Source organism: Sus scrofa, chromosome 11 (assembly GCF_054392235.1).
Source record: "Sus scrofa isolate SSC_HxYL_T2T_F1_AM1 chromosome 11, Sscrofa_HxYL_maternal_Yorkshire_Landrace_v2.0, whole genome shotgun sequence".
NCBI classification, from domain to species: Eukaryota; Metazoa; Chordata; class Mammalia; order Artiodactyla; family Suidae; genus Sus; species Sus scrofa.
Genome location: NC_139393.1, coordinates 6,863,737 through 6,883,809, shown reverse-complemented (window position 1 = coordinate 6,883,809; position 20,073 = coordinate 6,863,737). Strand labels below are relative to the sequence as shown.

At 43.1% G+C, this 20,073-nt stretch overlaps 1 protein-coding gene across 12 annotated transcripts in view; it reads right to left on the bottom strand.

The window, feature by feature from the left end:
- Positions 1 to 20,073, bottom strand: part of MTUS2 (microtubule associated scaffold protein 2) — a 493,299-nt gene that overhangs the window by 288,286 nt on the left and 184,940 nt on the right. For all 12 annotated transcript variants that reach the window (XR_014819036.1, XM_021065174.2, XM_021065171.2 and 9 more), the window contains one exon: positions 2,065 to 2,262. Coding sequence is in view for 11 of the 12 variants with exons in the window: in XM_021065174.2 (XP_020920833.1) it covers positions 2,065 to 2,262 (198 nt within the window). In the remaining variant the exon portion in view is untranslated. The remainder of the gene's footprint in view (positions 1 to 2,064; positions 2,263 to 20,073) is intronic.

The following is a 20,073-nucleotide window of genomic DNA, read 5'->3' as shown; positions in this document are numbered from 1 at the left end:
TGAAGGACAAATGTTATATACACTTAGGTGGCAAGTAATTAAGCTGTGATTCAACACGCTGTTTTTTAGAAACAGAACACAGCCCTGAATAGAATAAATACTGCTTTTACTATGAGGTCTTTAGGGGTTATTTTCTCTGGCACGAAGCAGCTCTTCTCTCCCTGGGTGCTGGCTAGTAGCCTCTGAAGCCCAGCTGAGAAGATGTGCCTTAAGCACACCTGGAATTATTTCATCCACGCCTGTCAGCTCTCCTTCTGAACAAGCGGCTGCCATGAGGACATGGCTCAATCCACCTTGAGGTTAAGTTTTTTCAGAAATGAAAATCTTACTCTTCCTTGGAAAGAGAAACCCCAAAGGAGATTTTTCAATCACGTGTGCTTCCTCTAAAAGAGAAACATGCCACTGGGATTTTCAGCACTCAAAATAATGCCAACTCATTGCTGCTCCATTTAAAAATCTTCAGGCTGTTAATATGCATGTCTAAAAATAAGAGTCACACACTTGCAAAGAGTGCTCTATGATCGTCACGGTAAGATTTGGCGACGCCTATGGTGCCACGATGTGGTCCCCAGGGCTAGCGGTGGCCCTGAGAGGAGCCCCGTGCGAGAGCAGGTCTGAGACAGAGCAACAGCACCTTCAGGAAACCGAGGGAGCAAAGACGCTCTCAGAAATGCCTACAGGCACAGCAGGATGAAGGAAAACAAAACGCAGGGCTTTTAGGCATAACCGGGGAGTCTAAAATGCAGCGCCGTCAGGTAGAAACGTGCCGCCCGTAAACCCAGGAAAGGACAGAAAAAAACAAGCTCGGAGAAGGAAACTGAAAAAATAATGCCAAATCCATCTCATTCTCAGGCTCTCTTCCTCTCCCCACCCCTCTCCGCTTCTGTCCCTCTCTCTAGCTCCTGTTTCAACTTGATTCGAGCACCACACTCCCTCTGAGAGTTCTCCACACTGGGATTTGCCTGGCCCTCTGGCAACTACTCACTGCTCAGCATCTGAGGGGTCGCGGCTTCAGATGCAGCAACAATGACCTAGAAGCTGATGGGGCTGAGATGGGGTCTGGTCCTCAGAGGCTCAGTGGAATGGGCCAGCCTCGTCGGGACCTCCTGTAGGGACAGTGGCTGCTGTGACTTGCTCGGAGGCTGCGAATTCATACTTGAAAACACAGTTTACAACATCGGTCTCAGGAAGCAGGCCTGCAGGGGCAGCAACCCAGCCGGGAGGGACCATCCCGGGCACAGCCCCGAAGAGGCTCAGCTGGGCGTCCGCATCTTTAACACGGTTAAGGTGTACACATCCGGTCACGTGCTCCACCCACATGAAGGTACGGCGGGTGGGCACAGGTGACTAAAATCGTTCTTTCCACTCATGTTTCAGGCCTCATCCGTTTCACGACAGCACAACATGGTAATAACATTTTTGGACCTTACCTTGGCTTCTTAGAATGCGCAGGGGGAAAAAAGGCTCCTGGAATCAGTCCCTAGACAAGCCGTTTTCTAGATTTAAGAGTAATTTAAAAGTCTTTTTCTAGCGCATTACCTCTCCATCACTTAGAAAATGAGAGCGCCAAACAGGCTTTTTTTTTTTTTCTTCCGTTGATTTTTTTTTTTTTTTTTTTTTTTTGTCTTTTTGCCATTTCCTGGGCCGCTCCCGAGGCATATGGAGGTTCCCAGGCTAGGGGTCTAAACGGAGCTGTAGCTGCCAGCCTACGCCAGAGCCACAGCAACGAGGGATCCGAGCCGCGTCTGCAACCTACACCACAGCTCACGGCAACGCCGGATCGTTAACCCACTGAGCAAGGGCAGGGACCGAACCCGCAACCTCATGGTTCCTAGTCGGATTCGCCAACCACTGTGCCACGTCGGGAACTCCCCGTTGATTATTTTTAAAATCCCAACAACAGCAGATAAAGGTAGTCTACCCAGATTCTTTATTTACACACAAAGAAAATGCAACTCTGCAGCACCCACGTGCAGCTTCGTCTTCTGCTGGTCTGGCCTCCCCAGCCAGGGGTGCTTTCTGGAGAAAGGCGGCATCGCCCACCCATCCCGCTGCCCCACTTACGGTTGGAGAGCCGGCCAGGCTCGGGCTGGGCGCTGTCCGCCGACTGGGTGCTGGACACCGAGGACACGCTGGAGCTCCGGACGAAGCCAAACGCCGCCAGCTTGGCTGCTGGGAGACGCGAGTAACCAGGAGGACGGAGTCCAGATTTTGGTAGGCTGGACTTTGCAGCATTTGAACTGGATGCCTTCTTTAAATCGGCTAAAACAAACACAAACCAGGAAAAGAAGATCTCAAGACTGAGAATACACAGTTTGTGAACACTAATCCAGCTCCAGCATAAACAGGCCAGAGCCACTCTTGCAGGGTCCAATTCAGCACATTCACAGACACATCTGTGTGACAAAGGGCCCAGAGTGCGGGCCGGGGGCTTCAGAGCTTCAAAGAGGAGGCGAGGCAGCAGGCACAGGAGGCCAGAACAGACGCCTCACCCTATTAGACGGCCGTGAAGAAAGGTATGAAGTGCTCAGAAAGCCGAAGGGAATGAGGACGCGTACTGTCGCAGGTCACCCTCGAATTGTGACCTTGAGACACACCTTACTTCTGACACAGGGTGGGCGAAGACCCTGGTAGCCAAACACTCATCAGCAATTATAAACTCCACGTGGTAGGTCGTAGGAACACACACACAGAACCATTTGCTAACCTTTCGGGGTTGTAGGAAGGAGATGAAAAAGCCCAGACGGTGCAGCTGGCCAGGCTGAAATCCAGTCTCTATCCATTATTAGCTGTGGAACCTCAGGCACTTGACCGAGTGCTTAGAACCAGTTTCCTCCCATGGAAGGAACAGGGTTGATGCAACTGGCCTGTAAGGTTTCGTGTTATTCCTGCTTGTAACACAGAACTTGGTGAACTTGGCTTAAACGGATGCTAGGTTTCATTTCTCTTTTCTCCATGACCTGTTTTTGTGTCAGTCTAAACCTCGAAATCAGTTCCCAGATATGTGCAACGCCAGCTGATTTTGAAATAAGAAGGCTTGATTTAATCCATCATCCCAGCACCACTGTGTCACAGCCATTGCGACAATCATCTCAACCCTAAGGAAGTCTCCCAATACCAGACTGGACCAGCACATCAGCATACACATGCTTTTTAAGGGACCTCCCTGGTGGCGCAGTGCATTCACGATCTGCTGCTATCACTGCTATGGCTTGAGCTGTGGCACAGGTTTGATTCCTGGCCCAGGAGCTTCCGCATGCTGTGGGCACAGCCAAAAAGAAAAACAAAACAAAACAAAAAAACCCCAAAACAAAGTTCTCTTTAATTTGCCACTTAAAAGGAAAAGAGCTGGAGTTCCCTAGTGACCTAGTGGTTAAAGGATCCAGCATTGTCACTGCCGTGGCGCAGGTTCAATCCCAGGCCTGAGAACTTCTGCATGCTGTAGGCACGGTAAAAAAAAAAAAAAAGGAAAACAGGCCAAAAGGCCAAGCGTCCTCCTATTGTCTGGGTCAAGCCATTTAACAACAACACGTGACTCTGACTGCAGCCCTGTCTCCCCAGGAGCTTATGCTCCAACCATTCAGCGGGGCTCTGATGCTGCTGTCCGTCAACTCTTTGTTAACTACGGAAAGAGCAACCGGGCTGCAAATTAATGTTAAAGAGGCGCCATGTTTAAAAAATTCAAGGTCTAAAACTCAACGAAGAGTCTACATACTGGAAATATGCAGAGAAGCAAGAGAGGCTGGGCCCATGGTGCGCCTTCCTTCCCGGAAGCGAAGGCATGGTCACCTGCACAGCCAGGTGAAGGCGGCATCTGTACCACTGTGACCTCCTGACTTCTGGGGCAGGACCAGGAAGGGAAGGAAGCTGGTGGCTACAAAGGAAGAGGGAAAAGGGAACGGGGGCTGCAAATATTCCCAACTCAGGTGCGTCCTAGTGCTGGGGAAGATGCTCAACCGGGACAGAGAAGAAAAAATCACCGTTTAACAAGTAATAACGGCCCTTTCGCGGCAGCAACTGAATGTCATGTCAATGCCTTCAAATTATTGTTCTCTGTTTCTTTAAAAGACATAATTACACCACACGATAACTAAAAACACTTATTAGTGGGTGTGTAACACACATAGATGTAAAAAGGAAAAAGCCAAGAGAGCTATGTGGGAGCAATAGTTCTGTATCTCACTGAAAGTAGTATCAGTATTAGGCAGACTCTCATAATTTAAGATGACATGGTAAGCCCTGGAGCAATCAGTAAGATGAAAACTCAAAAGATGCAGTGAAAAAAACCACTAAAGGAATTAAAATGCTACACTAGAAAATATTCAGTGCAAAAGAAAGCAGTAATGAGGAGGAGAAAAACAAAAAAGACATGAAGCAGACAGAAAATAAATAGCAGAATGGCACATGTATATCTAGCTGTATTCATAGCAATAGTAAATGTGAACGTATCGAACAATCCGACCGTAAGGCTGCATGAAGAATGAGATTGAAATACATGCTGTCTGCTGGGCAAACATTTTAGAGTCAACTAGAGACTCAGTTTAAAAGCAAAAGGACGGGATAAGACATATCATGCAAAGAACAACCATCGGCAAGCTGGAACGGCTTTATTCATATCAGACAAGATACATTTGAAAACAAGAAACAGATACAGAGGGATGTTTTTATCAGGATAAAGAGTCAATCCCGCAGGCAGATAGAGCAGTTATAAACATATATACTTCTAAAACAGGATCCCAAAATACATAAAGCAGAGCATACAGAACTGATAGGAGAAATAAACAATTCAAAATAGTTGGAGACTTCAGCACCCCTTCAGTAATGGGAACAATTACGCAGAACAGAAGTTTCAAACACTATGAACCAACCAGACTTAATAGACATCTATAAAACACTCCTTCCAACAGCGGGAGAATATAGAAACATCTCCAGTGTACCTAGAACCTTCTCCAGAATAAAATAAATACGAGGTTGTAAAATAAGCATCATTACATTTAAAAGGATTGAGGCAAAACTGTCACTGTATGCAGATGACATGATACTATATATAGAAAGCCCTAAGGACTCAACCCAAAAACTACTTGAACTGATCAACAAATTCAGTGAAGTAGCAGGATATAAGATTAACACTCAGAAATTAGTCCCATTTCTGCATACTAACAATGAAATATTAGAAAAGGAATACAAAAATAAAATACCTTTTAAAATTGCACCCCCCAAAAAATCAAATACCTGGGAATACACCTGACCATGGAGGTAAAAGATTTATATGCTGAGAACTATAAAACATTAATCGAGGAAATCAAAGACAATCCAAAAAATGGAAAGATGTCCCATGCTCCTGGGTTGGAAAAATTAACATTGTAAAGATGGCCATAGTACCACCCAAAGCCATCTACAGACTCAATGCAATCCCTATCCAGTTACCCATGACATTTTTCACAGAACTGGAACAAACAATCCAAAAACTTATATGGAGCCACAAAAGACCCAGAACTGCCAAAGCCATCCTGAGGAACAAAAACCAAGCACAGGAGGCATCACTCTCCCAGACGTCAGGCAATAGTACAAAGCCACAGTCATCAAGACAGTGTGGGACTGGTACCAAAACAGACAGACAGACAGACCAATGGAACAGAACAGAGAACCCAGAAAGAAACCCAGACACCTATGGTCAAGTAATCTTGGACAAAGCAGGCAAGAACATCAAATGGGAAAAAGACAGTCTTTTCAGCAAGAATTGCTGGGAAACCTGGACAGCTGCACGCGAATCAATGAAACTGGAACACCCCCTCACACCATGCACAAAAATAAACTCACAATGCCTGAAAGACTTAAACGTAAGACAAGGCACCATCAAACTCCTGGAAGAGAACACAGGCAAAACATTCTCTGACATCAACCTTGCAAATGTTTTCTCAGGTCAGGCTCCCAAAGCAACAGAAATAAAAGCAACAATAAACCAACGGGACCTCATCAAACTGACAAGCTTTTGCACAGCAAAGGAAACCAAAAAGAAAACAAGAAGACAACTTATAGAATGGGAGAAAATACTTGCAAACGATGCAATGGACAAGGGCTTCATCTCTAAAATATGCAAACAGCTGACACAACTCCACGGCTAAAAAGCCAACGGCCCAATTGAAAAATGGGCAAAAGACCTGAATAGACAGTTCTCCAAGGAAGACACACAGACGGCCACCAAGCACATGGAAAAATGCTCAACATCCCTGATTGTTAGAGAAATGCAAATCAAAACTACCACGAGATACCACCTCACCCCAGTCAGAATGGCCATCATTAATAAGGCCACAAACAACAAATGCTGGAGGGGGTGTGGAGAAAAGGGAGCCCTCCTGCACTGTTGGGGGGGATGTAAGCTGGTACAGCCACTATGGACAACAGTGTGGAGGTACCTTATAAACCTATACATAGAACCACCATATGACCCAGCAGTCCCACTCGTGGGCATGTATCCACACAAAACTGTCCTTGAAAAAGACACATACACCTGCATGTTCATTGCAGTTCTATTCGCAATACCCAAGACATGGAAACAACCTAAATGTCCATGGCAGATGATTGGATTAGGAAGATGTGGTGTACACACACACACACACACAATGGAATACTACTCAGCCATAAAAAGAACAAAAGAATGCCATTTGCAGCAACATGGATGGAACTAGAGACTCTCATCCTGAATGAAGTAAATCAGAAAGAGAAAGGCGAATACCATATGATATCACTTCTAACTGGAATCTAATATGACACAATTGAACTTTTCCAAAGAAAAGAAAAGCATGGACTTGGAGAAAAGACTTGTGGTTGCCAAGGGGGAGGGGGAGAGAGTGGGATGGGTGGGGTGCTTGGGGTTAATGGATGCAGACTATTGCCTTTGGAATGGATTAGCAATGAGATCCTGCTCTGCAGCACTGGAAACTCTGTCTAGTCACTTATGATGGAGCATGATAATGGGAAAAAAAAGAATGTATACATGTATGTGTAACTGGGTCACCATGCTGTACCATAGGAAAAAAAATGTATTGGGGAAAAAACAATTTTAAAAAAAATTTTAAAGGATTGAAATGATACAAATACATTCCCTTCTTTTTTCCTGTTTTGTGTTTGGTTTGTTTGGTTTTTTCTTTCATCTAAAGTGACTGGAGAAATCCCAAGAAATGTTTTGCCCTGCGATACAACACAGACTCACATACTTTCATTGCTGAGCATTTATGGTCACTGACAATCCACCATTCCCCAACTCACCCTCCCTGACCTTTAAAAGAAGAGCCCAGCAACATCTTGGCAGAAACAGGTGCTGGTAACATCATCAAGCGGCATCAAGGTGTGAATATACAGGAGATTAGACTCAGTAACAAAGTAAGGGTGCTATTTTTCTTGTATTCGGTTTTTCAACACATTTTTAATTGTATCGTATATTTGAAGTCAAAACTGCCCCTCCCAACTTTACTCCTCTGGGCTAGTTCTACCCATTCACATTCATTACGCACAGTGACTAGAAAGAAAAGCCATAAAACTTCACTTCCACTTGGACAATAGGTAAGATCCTTTTGTTGTACTACCATCAACCACCTTCTGCAAATTCCTGCTCCCTGGATTTGTGCCTGTTTTTGAATCCTGTCTCCTGAGACTTGTCACCTGACCGCGATTTCCCTGATACTTTCCATCCCTTCTCTGAAGACTCTGTTTCACTCATCTCTGTAGACGCCCTTCTCTGTGGATACCTGAGATCAAGCAGCCTAGTCAAGCTGACTTCGGCATTACAAGCATTATCTATCTACGAATTTATTTCCATTCTTGGGCTGCACGGGACTGAACTAGTTCCTAACTGCAAGGTGTACCTCTTTCCAGAAGTGAAACAGTACATAGAACTATACATACATGTACACACGCAAACACAGGCGTGCAGGTAAAAATGAGTGAAATCAGAGTAAGTTCTATAGTCGAGTTAATAGCATTACATCAACACTAATCTCCTAGGGATTTTCCCCCCTTTTTTTCTTTTTATAAATTTTAGTTGCTTATAGAAAGCAACTAAAGCCATACTTAGAAGGTAAGTTATATCTATAAATGCCTACATTAAAACAAAAAGCAAGATGCCAAATCATAAAAGCAGCTTTCCACCTAAAGATACTGAAGAAACAAAAGAGCAAACTAAACCTAAACCAAGCAGAAGGAAGGAAATAATAAAGGCTGCAGTGGAAAGAAATGAAACAGAATGGAAAAACAACAGAAAGAATCAATGAGGTTGAAGGTTGGCTCATAGAAAGATCCACAGAGGTGACAAACCTCTAGCTAGACCAACCAAGCGAAAGAGAAGACACAAATCATTAAGTCAGGAAGGCAAGAGGGGTTGCCACTCTCCTGCCGCAGAAGTAAAAGCAATTATAAGGAAATAATTAATGAACAACTGTATCTCAGCTAATTAGATAATCTAGTGAGACTGAAAAGTTCCAGAGAGACACAATGAAAACTGACTCAAGAAGAAACAGAAAATATACCAGCACAAAGAGACTGGATTCAGAATTCAAAAATTTCCCACAAAGAAAAGTCCAGGCCCAATGTGCTCACAGTGAATTCTACTATGCACCGATTATTCACAAAGTATTCCAAAAAGGGGGAGAGGGGAGAACACTTCCAAACTCATTCTATGAGGACAGTATTACTGTAACACCAAAACCAGACCAAAATCTTGAGAAAAGAACACTAGAGACCAGTATCTCCTGTAGATGCAAAATCCTGCCCAAAATACAGCAAACTGAAATCAGCGACTGTAAATGACCATGTGACATTTATCCCAGGGGAAAAAAAAGATCAGTTTCATGTGAAAATCAGTCACTGTACTTATAGTAATAGAATTAAAAAACAAAACAAAACATGATCATTTCAATAGATGTAGAAACATCACTTGACAAATTCCAACAGCACTTCATGATAAAACACCTAACAAACTAGGAGGAAATGAAAACAATCTCAACCTAACAAGGGCATCTAGGGAAACCCCACAGCTAATATCGTGCTCATGGAAAAAGGACTAAATGCTCGCCCTTCAAACCAGGAACAAGACAAGGATTCTGCTCTCACCACTGCTAGTCAACATTTTTTGGAAGGTTCTAGCCAAGGTAATCAGGCAAGAAAATAAACTAATAGACAGATGGAAAACAAATGGGAAATGCAGATGGGAAACAAAAAGTAAAACTTCTCTATTTGTACATAACATGACCTTATATATTTAAAAAATCCTATAAAATCTACGAAAAAAAATATTGGAACTAATACATGAATTCAGCAAAGGTATGGAACAAAGGTCAACACACAAAAATCAATTGTATTTCCATACACATGCAATGAATAATACAAAAATGAAGTTACAAAAATTTCATTTACAATAGCAACACAAAGAATAAAATACTGGGAGTTCCCTTTGTGGGTCAGCAGTTGATGAACCTGACTGCTGTCCATGGGGATGTGAGTTTGATCCCTGGTCTTGATCAGTAGGTTGAGGATCCGGTATTGCCATGAGCTGTGGTGTAGGTTGCAGACACGGCTCGGTCTGGCATTGCTGTGGCTGTGGTGTAGGCCAGCAGCTTCAGCTCCAATTCAAGCCCTAGCCTGGGAGCTTCCATGTGCCGCAGGTGCAGCCCTAAAAAGGCAAAATAATAATAATAATAATAATAACAACAACAACAACAATAATAATTCAGACTATTTATTTATTTATGTAGACCGTGCCCCTGGCATTCAGAAGTTCCTAGGCCAGGGATCAAACCTGAGCCATAGCAGTGACAACGCTGGATCCTTTCATTGCTAGGCCACCAGGGAACAACCCAGGCTATATTTTTTTAATGTGTGATGGATAGCCTCAAGTCCCAAACCTCCTTCTCTACTTCCCACACCCTTCCTCCCCACCTCTGAGAGCCTTATAACAAAGCCCTGTGCTCCCTCCTTTGGCACTGGCAGGAGTTCAAACTACACAAGCCCCTTGCCACTTCCAGGGAACCCCGCCCCTGTCCCACCCTGAACAGCAGTTTAAAAAAAAAAAAAAAGGACCTGAGCCAGCATCCTTTCCTGGCTCTCTCAAGCCATGAAAGGCCTGTCCTTTTCCTCCCAGAGACCTCGATTTTGTATGTAGCAAGCTTCCTTACACCCCCTCGCTTTCTGCACAGCACCATCAGGGCTGGCGTCCAAGTGCACCTTGCAGTGGGGACCCACCCACCTTCTCAAGGTGGCCACAACAGTCAGGATTTGGACTCAGTGACCACTGTCACAGGGCTCTGTGCCACATTAGTAAGTCCTGCAGAGCCTCTGCTGTATTGATTTACCTGACCTGAGTTGGACGTGTCAATAATGGATTGGTTTTTTAGGAATGGGAATATGGGGTGTGGGTGGGGCCCCTCTTAGAGCGGCCCTGGGCCATGTCCCTTCACCTGGACCTCTGTGTGTGTCTGAGAATGGAGCTGTAACTGATGCTTGGCTCAGGGGACAGACTACCTTGTCCTATATGCAGGTCCACTGGGTGGTCAGTCATGGAAGAGCAGTCATGGAGGGGGGGCCTAAAAAAAAAAGCCAGTATGGGAGGTGTTGGGGCTACACTCCTAAGAGCAGATGGCTCAGCACAACCCTAAATACCTCTGCTGCTGCTGCTGCTTATGATTTTGTTGCAATAAAAATCCTGATCCTCATGGTTATGGGGAAAAACACCCATGCATCTCTGCCAACAACATAGAGGTTAACTCAAACCCTATTTAAGCCCAGGGTCCTAAGATCCTATAAACCAACCGCTGCCATGGGGAGGCCCCGGCCAAGACGTTGCTGATTTAGAGCTCTCTGGAGGAAATCGATCAGTATAAGCAGAGTGGACAGAACCCCCTGGAAAAATAACACAGAGAAGAGAGATGAGGGGTAGGAGGGAGGAGGAAAGAGAGAGAGTGAAATTGGCATAATTATTCATAAGAGACCAAACGTGAAACCAAATGTGTGCATAGCTGGTGAATGGATAAACGGAAGGTGGAAGGCCAGCACCCTGCAGGGGTTTCAACCACCAAAAGGACCAAAGTACTGATACCTGCTATGCTACGAATGAATCTTGAAAATGTTAAGACGAGTGAAAGAAGCCAGACACAAAAGGCCACACGCTGTATAATGCAATTATCTGAAATGTCCAGAACTGGCAAATCTGTAAGAGACGAGTAGGCTAGTGGCTGCTGGGGCTGGAGTTTGGGGAAATGGTGAGGCCTGAAAACAGGCAGAGCGTTTCTTTCTTTCTGGGATCATGAAGATGTTCTGAAACTGATGGTGGTGATGGTTGCACACTTCTGTGAACAGACTAAAACCACTGAACTGTATCCTCTCAAAGAGCAAATTCCATCTAGTATATGAATTATGTATCTATGAAGCTATAATATTAAAACAAAAGTTTTCTTTAAAAAAGTGCTTGTCTCCAGTTCAGTAACAGGCTTACACTGAGCTACAGCAATGGTGACTTTCCCAATTTCTATTACTATCTTCACTGTCAAGGGGCCTTTGACAGAGAGCGGACTTGTCATTGTGGGTCCTCCACAAAACCCCCCTCCAACAGGTAAGTGGACGAAATGTTCTAAACAGCGGATCCAAGACCTTCCCAAGTGAACACAACCATTATGGGAAAATTAATTTTACAAACTTCAAAAATTCATAAACATTTTTAAAAACCTCTAGGAATAAATATTCAAATCCCATGCAAAGGAGCTTAAGGAGGCTCCCTTCTTTTGTTTTGTTTTCTTTTCACATTTATTATTTTATTTCCCCAATACATTATTCTTTTTCTACTGTACAGCATGGTGACCCAGTTAGTTACACACACTTGTACACATTCTTTCTTCTCACATTATCAGGCTCCATCGTAAGTGACTAGACATAGTTCCCAGTGCTACACGGCAGGATCTCATCGCTAATCCATTCCAAAGGCAACAGTCTGCATCTATTAACCCCAAGCTCCCCACCCATCCCACTCCCTCTCTTTCCCCCTTAGAGGCTCCTTCCTTTTACTCTCATCAAGGCTCCCCATTCAGTTAAGATTTTTGCTAAAAACAAAACCCACAAAAAACAAATTCCTGTTTGAACAACAGAAGAGATTCTTCTGAACTGAATGCTTTAATGCTCTTTTTCTTCTGAAAGATAAATCCTTTGAAGAATGCAAATCTTCACCTGTCGAGGAAACGTGACAAATTATATTTGTTCTTCCCTTTTTTCCTTTGGTCTTGATTCTCCTTTAAATATGAGTCTGTAATGCTAAAAATATCTCAATCACTTAGAATCAGTTTATAGTGCTTTAAGGTGCAAAACTGTCTTGATAAAGGCATCCATCATTGCCCAACGTTCTTGGCATCTCAGGCAGCCAAAGAGAGAGTTTAGGAATGCAAATGTGTACCCCTCTGATTCAGGGACTTCACAGACACCGCCATGGGCAAGGAGCTTTACAAGATGCTGCGGGAAATTCAGAAACAAAGGAGTGATCCCCAAGCGGGGCTTATAACCTGCTGGAGGAGAAGCATTTGTTCTTAAGAACCACTGCTGAGGAGCAGGGGAAGGGCAGGGCCGGAACAGAGATGCTGCCAGGTGCTACAGGAAGAAAAGAATGTCAGAAAGGCAAAACCATCAGGGAGAAGGACTCAGAGTTTTTATTCAAGCCCCACGATTGCCTGATTTTATACTTGAAGTCTTTTTTTTTCTGGTACATTTCTACGCACAGAGCAGTACATCATTTCAACCAAACTGCTTTTAAAATTTTACTATAGTTCTTCGCAGTTGCTTTTGTGCATGGTTATCTCCTGCACAGATATTTTGCAGGGAGTGGCTTGCTTTGTTCAAATGGCTGAGAAACAATTCCTCTCTCACCGTGCTCAGGAATAAGAACAAACAGCAGTTGTTTTTACCAAGTTTCCTTCACACTGGGAAACAAGAAGCAAAAATCTGTAATGTTAAAGCTATAACCATCCCACAGGAGAAAAGAGAGACAATGAAACAAAGCCAGGGAAGTGGCACATTTCAGAACTATAGGAAAGATCTGGGCCTGACTGGTAACAGCAAGTGTAAAATCTTAGGCCAGACTCTTTGAAATCCTCATGCGAAAAAATGAGGATAAAACCACTGACCCACTACAACGACAGAAGAGAAATTGCATCTAAAGTACTCGTCCTATTGCCTGGATTTCATAAACACCCAAGAAGTGACAGGCATTGTTATCAATAACGCCAATGTCATTGCAGTTACAAAAAAGTTCTCTCTTCACCAAAGGAGAAAAAAACAGAACAGAGGTCAAGGTTACAAGGTCACAGCCTGGTCATGTCCAGGCTGGCTCTCCAATGATCCTCACCAGGGAATCAGACCTCACCTGTGTGACAAATGAAACACTGTATAAGTGACAGGTTGTGACTTCTGAGTCTAAGTCAAAAAAGATAACACCGATTCTCCCCTGGGTTCTTAGACTGCTCAGTCAAGGAGAGGCCAGCCCACCCTCAAAATATTTGAGTGGCCCTACACAGAGGAGAAAAACTGAGGTCTCCTGCCAACAGCCAGTACCAACTTGCCAGCCATGAGAGAAAGGACTTCATCTCGGAAGTAGTTTCTCCATCCTCCATCAAGCCTTCAGACGATTGTAGACTTAACTGAATCTGACTGCAACCGCACAAGAGGCTCCAAGCCAGGATCACTCAGCCAAGCTGCTCCCAAGTTCCTGACTACACAGATGCCACTAGATAATAAATGATGAATACAGCTTCAAACTATTAATCTTTAGGGTGACTTGTTACTCAGCAACCTATAACGAACAGAGACAACGGTACCTGGAAGGTGGGTATCACCATAACAATAATCTAACTATGTAGGAGCAGTTTAGGAACCAGGAAGAGGGTAGAAGGTGTAAGGAACTAGAAGACAGCATCAGGGAAAGCCTAAGGAGCTTCCACGAGGCTTTTAACATAAGGACCTTGATGAATCCTTGTTAATGGGGGCAGAAAGTTTATCAACAATGCTACCTGCTGTGACATGGAATGTAGAAATTGTATCTAAAGAACTTAGGACTCCAGATAAGGAGATTTCCAGGTAGAGTGACCAAGATGCTGCCAATCTTCTTCTTACTCTTCTAGTAAAATGGAAACGTAGAGGGATAAGCAAAGGATATTAACATTAAATATAAAGAAGCCAGAACTCGTTGAATGGTAAACAATATCAAAATCAAGACATGGCTTCCAGGCAAAGATTACGTCTAAGCTACTGTCAGAAAAACCAGGTCTAATGATGAATCAAAGGGATGATGGTAAAATCCTTTGAGAAGACTTCAGAAAGATCTAAGGCAATGCCGGAAATTATTTCTAAGGGCCAATGCTTCCGAGATGCTTAAGGTGGTTGTCTCTCAGAAGAAGTTCAACACAGAGAAAGACTTTCTTTTCAAGTATTTGGAGGTATGCTGTTTGTCTAATAGAGTGAATCCAATAATATTCACAGGAGAGTGGGCATCCTTGTCTTGTTCCAGATTTTAGTGGGAAGGCTTTCAGCTTTTCCCATTGAGTATTATATTTGTCATAAATGGCTGTGATTATGTTAAGGTATGTTCCCTCTCTACCCGCTTTCTCAAGAGTTTTTATCACGAATGGATGTTGGGCTTTGTCAAATGCTTTTTCTGCATCTTTCGAGATGATCATGTGGTTTTTGACTTTTCTTTTGTTAATGTGGTGTATGATGCTGACTGATTTGCGTATATTGAACCATCCTTGTGAACCTGGGATGAACTCAACCTGGTCGTGGTGCATGATCTTTTTTTATATGTTGCTGGATTCAGTTGGCTGAATTTTGTTGAGAATTTTTCACCACTGTTATTCAACACAGTATTGGAAGCCCCAGCCACAGCAATCAGACAAACAAAAGAAGTAAAAGGCATCCGAATAGGAAGAGAAGAGGTAAAACTGTCACTGTATGCAGATGATATGATCCTACACATAGAAAACCCTAAGGACTCAACCCAAAACTACTTGAACTGATCAACAAATTCAGCAGAGTAGCAGGATATAAGATTAACATTCAGAAATCAGTCGCATTTCTGCATACTAACAATGAAATATTAGAAAAGGAATACAAACATACAATACCTTTTAAATTTGCACCTCAATGGGAGTTCCCATCATGGCTCAGTGGTTAACAAATCTACTAGGAACCTTGAGGTTGTGGGTTCAATCACTGGCCTTGCTAAGTGGGTTAAGGATCCGGTGTTGCCATCCACGAGCTGTGTTGCGGACTGCAGACGTGGCTCAGATCCCACACTTCTGTGGCTGTGGCGTAGGCCAGGGGCTATAGCTCTGATTTAACCCCTAGCCTGCGGACCTCCATGTGTCACAGAAGCAGCCCTAGAAAAAGCAAAAACAAACAAACAAAAAAAACGACAAAAAAAATAAAAAATAAAATTGCACCTCAAAAAATCAAATACCTGGGAATACACCTGACCATGGAGGTAAAAGATTTATATGCTGAGAACTATAAAACATTAATCGAGGAAATCAAAGACAATCCAAAAAATGGAAAGATGTCCCATGCTCCTGGGTTGGAAAAATTAACATTGTAAAGATGGCCATAGTACCACCCAAAGCCATCTACAGACTCAATGCAATCCCTATCCAGTTACCCATGACATTTTTCACAGAACTGGAACAAACAATCCAAAAACTTATATGGAGCCACAAAAGACCCAGAACTGCCAAAGCCATCCTGAGGAACAAAAACCAAGCACAGGAGGCATCACTCTCCCAGACGTCAGGCAATAGTACAAAGCCACAGTCATCAAGACAGTGTGGGACTGGTACCAAAACAGACAGACAGACAGACCAATGGAACAGAACAGAGAACCCAGAAAGAAACCCAGACACCTATGGTCAAGTAATCTTGGACAAAGCAGGCAAGAACATCAAATGGGAAAAAGACAGTCTTTTCAGCAAGAATTGCTGGGAAACCTGGACAGCTGCACGCGAATCAATGAAACTGGAACACCCCCTCACACCATGCACAAAAATAAACTCACAATGCCTGAAAGACTTAAACGTAAGACAAGGCACCATCAAACTCCTGGAAGAGAACACAGGCAAAACATTCTCTGACATCAACCTTGCAAATGTTTTCTCAGGTCAGGCTCCCAAAGCAACAGAAATAAAAGCAACAATAAACCAAAGGGACCTCATCAAACTGACAAGCTTTTGCACAGCAAAGGAAACCAAGAAGAAAACAAGAAGACAACTTACAGAATGGGAGAAAATACTTGCAAACCATGCAATGGACAAGGGCTTCATCTCTAAAATATGCAAACAGCTGACACAACTCCACGGCTAAAAAGCCAACGGCCCAATTGAAAAATGGGCAAAAGACCTGAATAGACAGTTCTCCAAGGAAGACACACAGACGGCCACCAAGCACATGAAAAATGCTCAACATCCCTGATTATTAGAGAAATGCAAATCAAAACTACCACGAGATACCACCTCACCCCAGTCAGAATGGCCATCATTAATAAGGCCACAAACAACAAATGCTGGAGGGGGTGTGGAGAAAAGGGAGCCCTCCTGCACTGTTGGGGGGAATGTAAGCTGGTACAGCCACTATGGAGAACAGTGTGGAGGTACCTTATAAACCTATACATAGAACCACCATATGACCCAGCAGTCTCACTCGTGGGCATGTATCCAGACAAAACTGTCCTTGAAAAAGACACATACACCTGCATGTTCATTGCAGTTTATTCACAATACCCAAGACATGGAAACAACCTAAATGTCCATGGCAGATGATTGGATTAGGAAGATGTGGTACACACACACACACACACACACACACACAATGGAATACTACTCAGCCATAAAAAAGAACAAAAGAATGCCATTTGCAGCAACATGGATGGAACTAGAGACTCTCATCCTGAATGAAGTAAGTCAGAAAGAGAAAGGCAAATACCGTATGATATCACATATCTGGTATCTAACATAAGGCACAAATGAAGCTTTCCACAGAAAAGAAAAGCATGGACTTGGAGAAAAGACTTGTGGTTGCCAAGGGGGAGGGGGAGAGAGTGGGATGGGAGGGGTGCTTGGGGTTAATGGATGCAGACTATTGCCTTTGGAATGGATTAGCAATGAAATCCTGCTGTGTAGCACTGGAAACTCTGTCTAGTCACTTATGATGGAGCATGATAATGGGAGAAAAAAGAATGTATACATGTATGTGTAACTGGGTCACCATGCTGTAGAAAATTGACAGAACAGTGTAAACCAGGTATAAGGGAAAAAAATAAAAAGCATTATATAATAAAAATTATATTCATAGGAGATAATTTTTCAGAGAGCTATATTAACAGAAGTAGTGCCAGCTTAGACTGAAAGAACCAAGAGATAAAACTAAGTCTAAGAAGGTATTTAGATATTTAAACTTCTGCATGCAAGAAGTGGGTTGAGAAAACCTCTAATATGCAAACCTCTTATTGAAAAGGAAGATCACGAGGACAGAACCAAGAGCCCAGAGAATAGAGCCAAGAGCTAAGAAAAATTATTCCCAAAATGTAGTATATATTAGTCCTAATCAAGGAACCAGCAATAAGTGCCCTGCTGCAATTCAGAATTGCTTGACTCCTGTCATTGCGTCCCTCCCATTAGCTTCCTTCTTAAGAGACTCTATTGAAGTTATCCTTTGACTGTCCCACCACTCTCTATTGGGTAGATGGTGGAGGGGAAAATTTCTCTCTTTAGATCACAGGTGTTTGGTTGAAGAGGAACTGTACTCAAGGAGCTATACTCAGCTATACCTCGGCAGCATCAATCACCCCTGGACTTGATTCCCTTCCACAATGAGTTGGTGCTGACTTGTGTGACCAGGAGGATACTGAAGGTATGAAACTTTTAGGCTATGTTTTAAAAGACATTTCAGCTTCCTCCTTGATCTCCTGGATCGCTCACTTTGGCGGGAGCCAGCCACTATACTCAGGAGCCTCTGCAATACTCAGGAGCCTTTGTAGAGAACCTCGAGGAGCAAACTGAGGCCTCCTGCCAAACCAGCTTGTTGGTTATGAGAGTTAGCCACTTTGGAAATGGACCCTCCAGCCTCCAGCTTTCAGATGACTATTGCAGCTCTGCTAACATATGACTTCCTGGAGTTGAGGTCAAGGCTCAATTCAATGGGCCCGTCGCCCCACCAGAACAGTGATGCCTTGGCCTTACATAGGGAGTGCCCCAATTTTAGCTCTAAAAATCTCATATCTTGGGGAATCCCTAGCACCAAACAAACTAGGATGGCTGATTACCCTACATTTATAGCTCCCAGGCTTAGCAACATCAACACTTACTTAACAGTTGTGTATCTGGATACAGGTGGGAAAGTCCCTGAATGTGAAGAGTGATGAAAATGAGAGACGTATCTAGAGTAATAATATGGAATGAGCTGCCAACCAGAGAGTGGTCAAATTCTCTAATGACTGAAGATGATTTCAACATCTCAGTGAAACCAAACCATTAATATTTAGAAGAGAAGCTCTAGCACTGCAATAATCCAAAATCCACATACAAAGGAATGTAGTTGTACCCCTACCTCACACCATATGCAAAACCCAAATGGATAAGAGATCTAAATTTAAGACCTAAAACTTGAACACTCTCAGAAGAAAACACGGGCGTGCATCTTCATGAACTGGAACCGGGAAAAGACTTCTTAGATAGGACAGCAAAAGCATACAGAGAAAAAAAATAGAAAAATTTGACATTATCAAAATTAAATACTTTACTATTTCAAAGAACTCAATCAAGAAAGTGAAAAGGACAGCCATAGAATGGGAAGGATAATTGCAAATCCTAAGGGACTCATATTGAAAATGTATAAAGAACTGTTGCAACTCAACAATAAAAAGACAACCCAATTTAAAAACAGGCAAAGAACGAAGAGACAATTCTCCAAAGAAGACACACAAATGGCCAAGAACATGTGAATGTTTTAACAAGTCTATGAGCTAATGTCAACATCATTAGTCATTAGGGAAATGCAGATCAAAAAGAATGAGATAACATTTTACATCCAGAGGATGGTTATAATTTAAAAGTAATCTTAAGTGTTGGAGAGGCTGAGAGGAAATTAGAAATCTCAAACACTGATGGTGGGTATGTAAAATGGTGCAACTCCTTTCGAAAAGAGTCTGGCAGCTTCTCAAAAGGTTAAATACAGAGTTATCTACCATATGACCTAGCAATCCTATTCTTGGGTATATACACAAGAAAAAAATATATATCTACCCCTAAACTTGTATACAAATGTTCAACAGTAGCGTTATTAATAATAGCCAAAAAGTGGTTAAAACAACCCGAATTCCATCAACTGATGCATTTATAAATAAACTGTGATGTAGCCATACAATGGAATATTATTCAGCAATAAAAAAGAATTGCTATGGACTGAACTGTGTTCCTCCAAAATGTTGAAAGTGAAGCTCTAACTCCCAATATGACTATTTAGCGATAGATCTTTAAGAAGGTAATTAAGGTTAAATGAAGTCATAAGAGTGGAGCTCCAATCTGAGAAGGCTAGCATCCTTATGAGATGAGGAAGAGACACCAGATTTGTGTGTGTGTGTGTGTGTGTGTGTGTGTGTGTGTGTGTATTCCTGCCAGAAAAATGTCCATGTGAGGACACAGTGAGAAGGTGACCACCTGCAAACCAAAGAGAGAAATTCCACCAGAAGCCAAGCCTGTTGGCACCCTGAACTTAGACATCCAGCTTCTGAAACAGTGAGAAAATAACTTCCATTGTTTAGGCTGCCCTCCAGTCTGCAGTGTTCTATTATGACAGCCCAAGCAGACTAACACAGGGCTGCAGTACCGACACCTGCGCCAGTGTGGATGAACCCCGAAAACATTAAGGCAAGTAAAAGAAGCCAGACACCAAAGGTTAATACGATTCCATGATATGAAATAGCCAGGAAAGGCAAAGCTACAGAGATGGAAAGCAGATTTGCTATTGCCAGGGGCTGCAGTTTGGGGGAAATGAGAAGGGCCT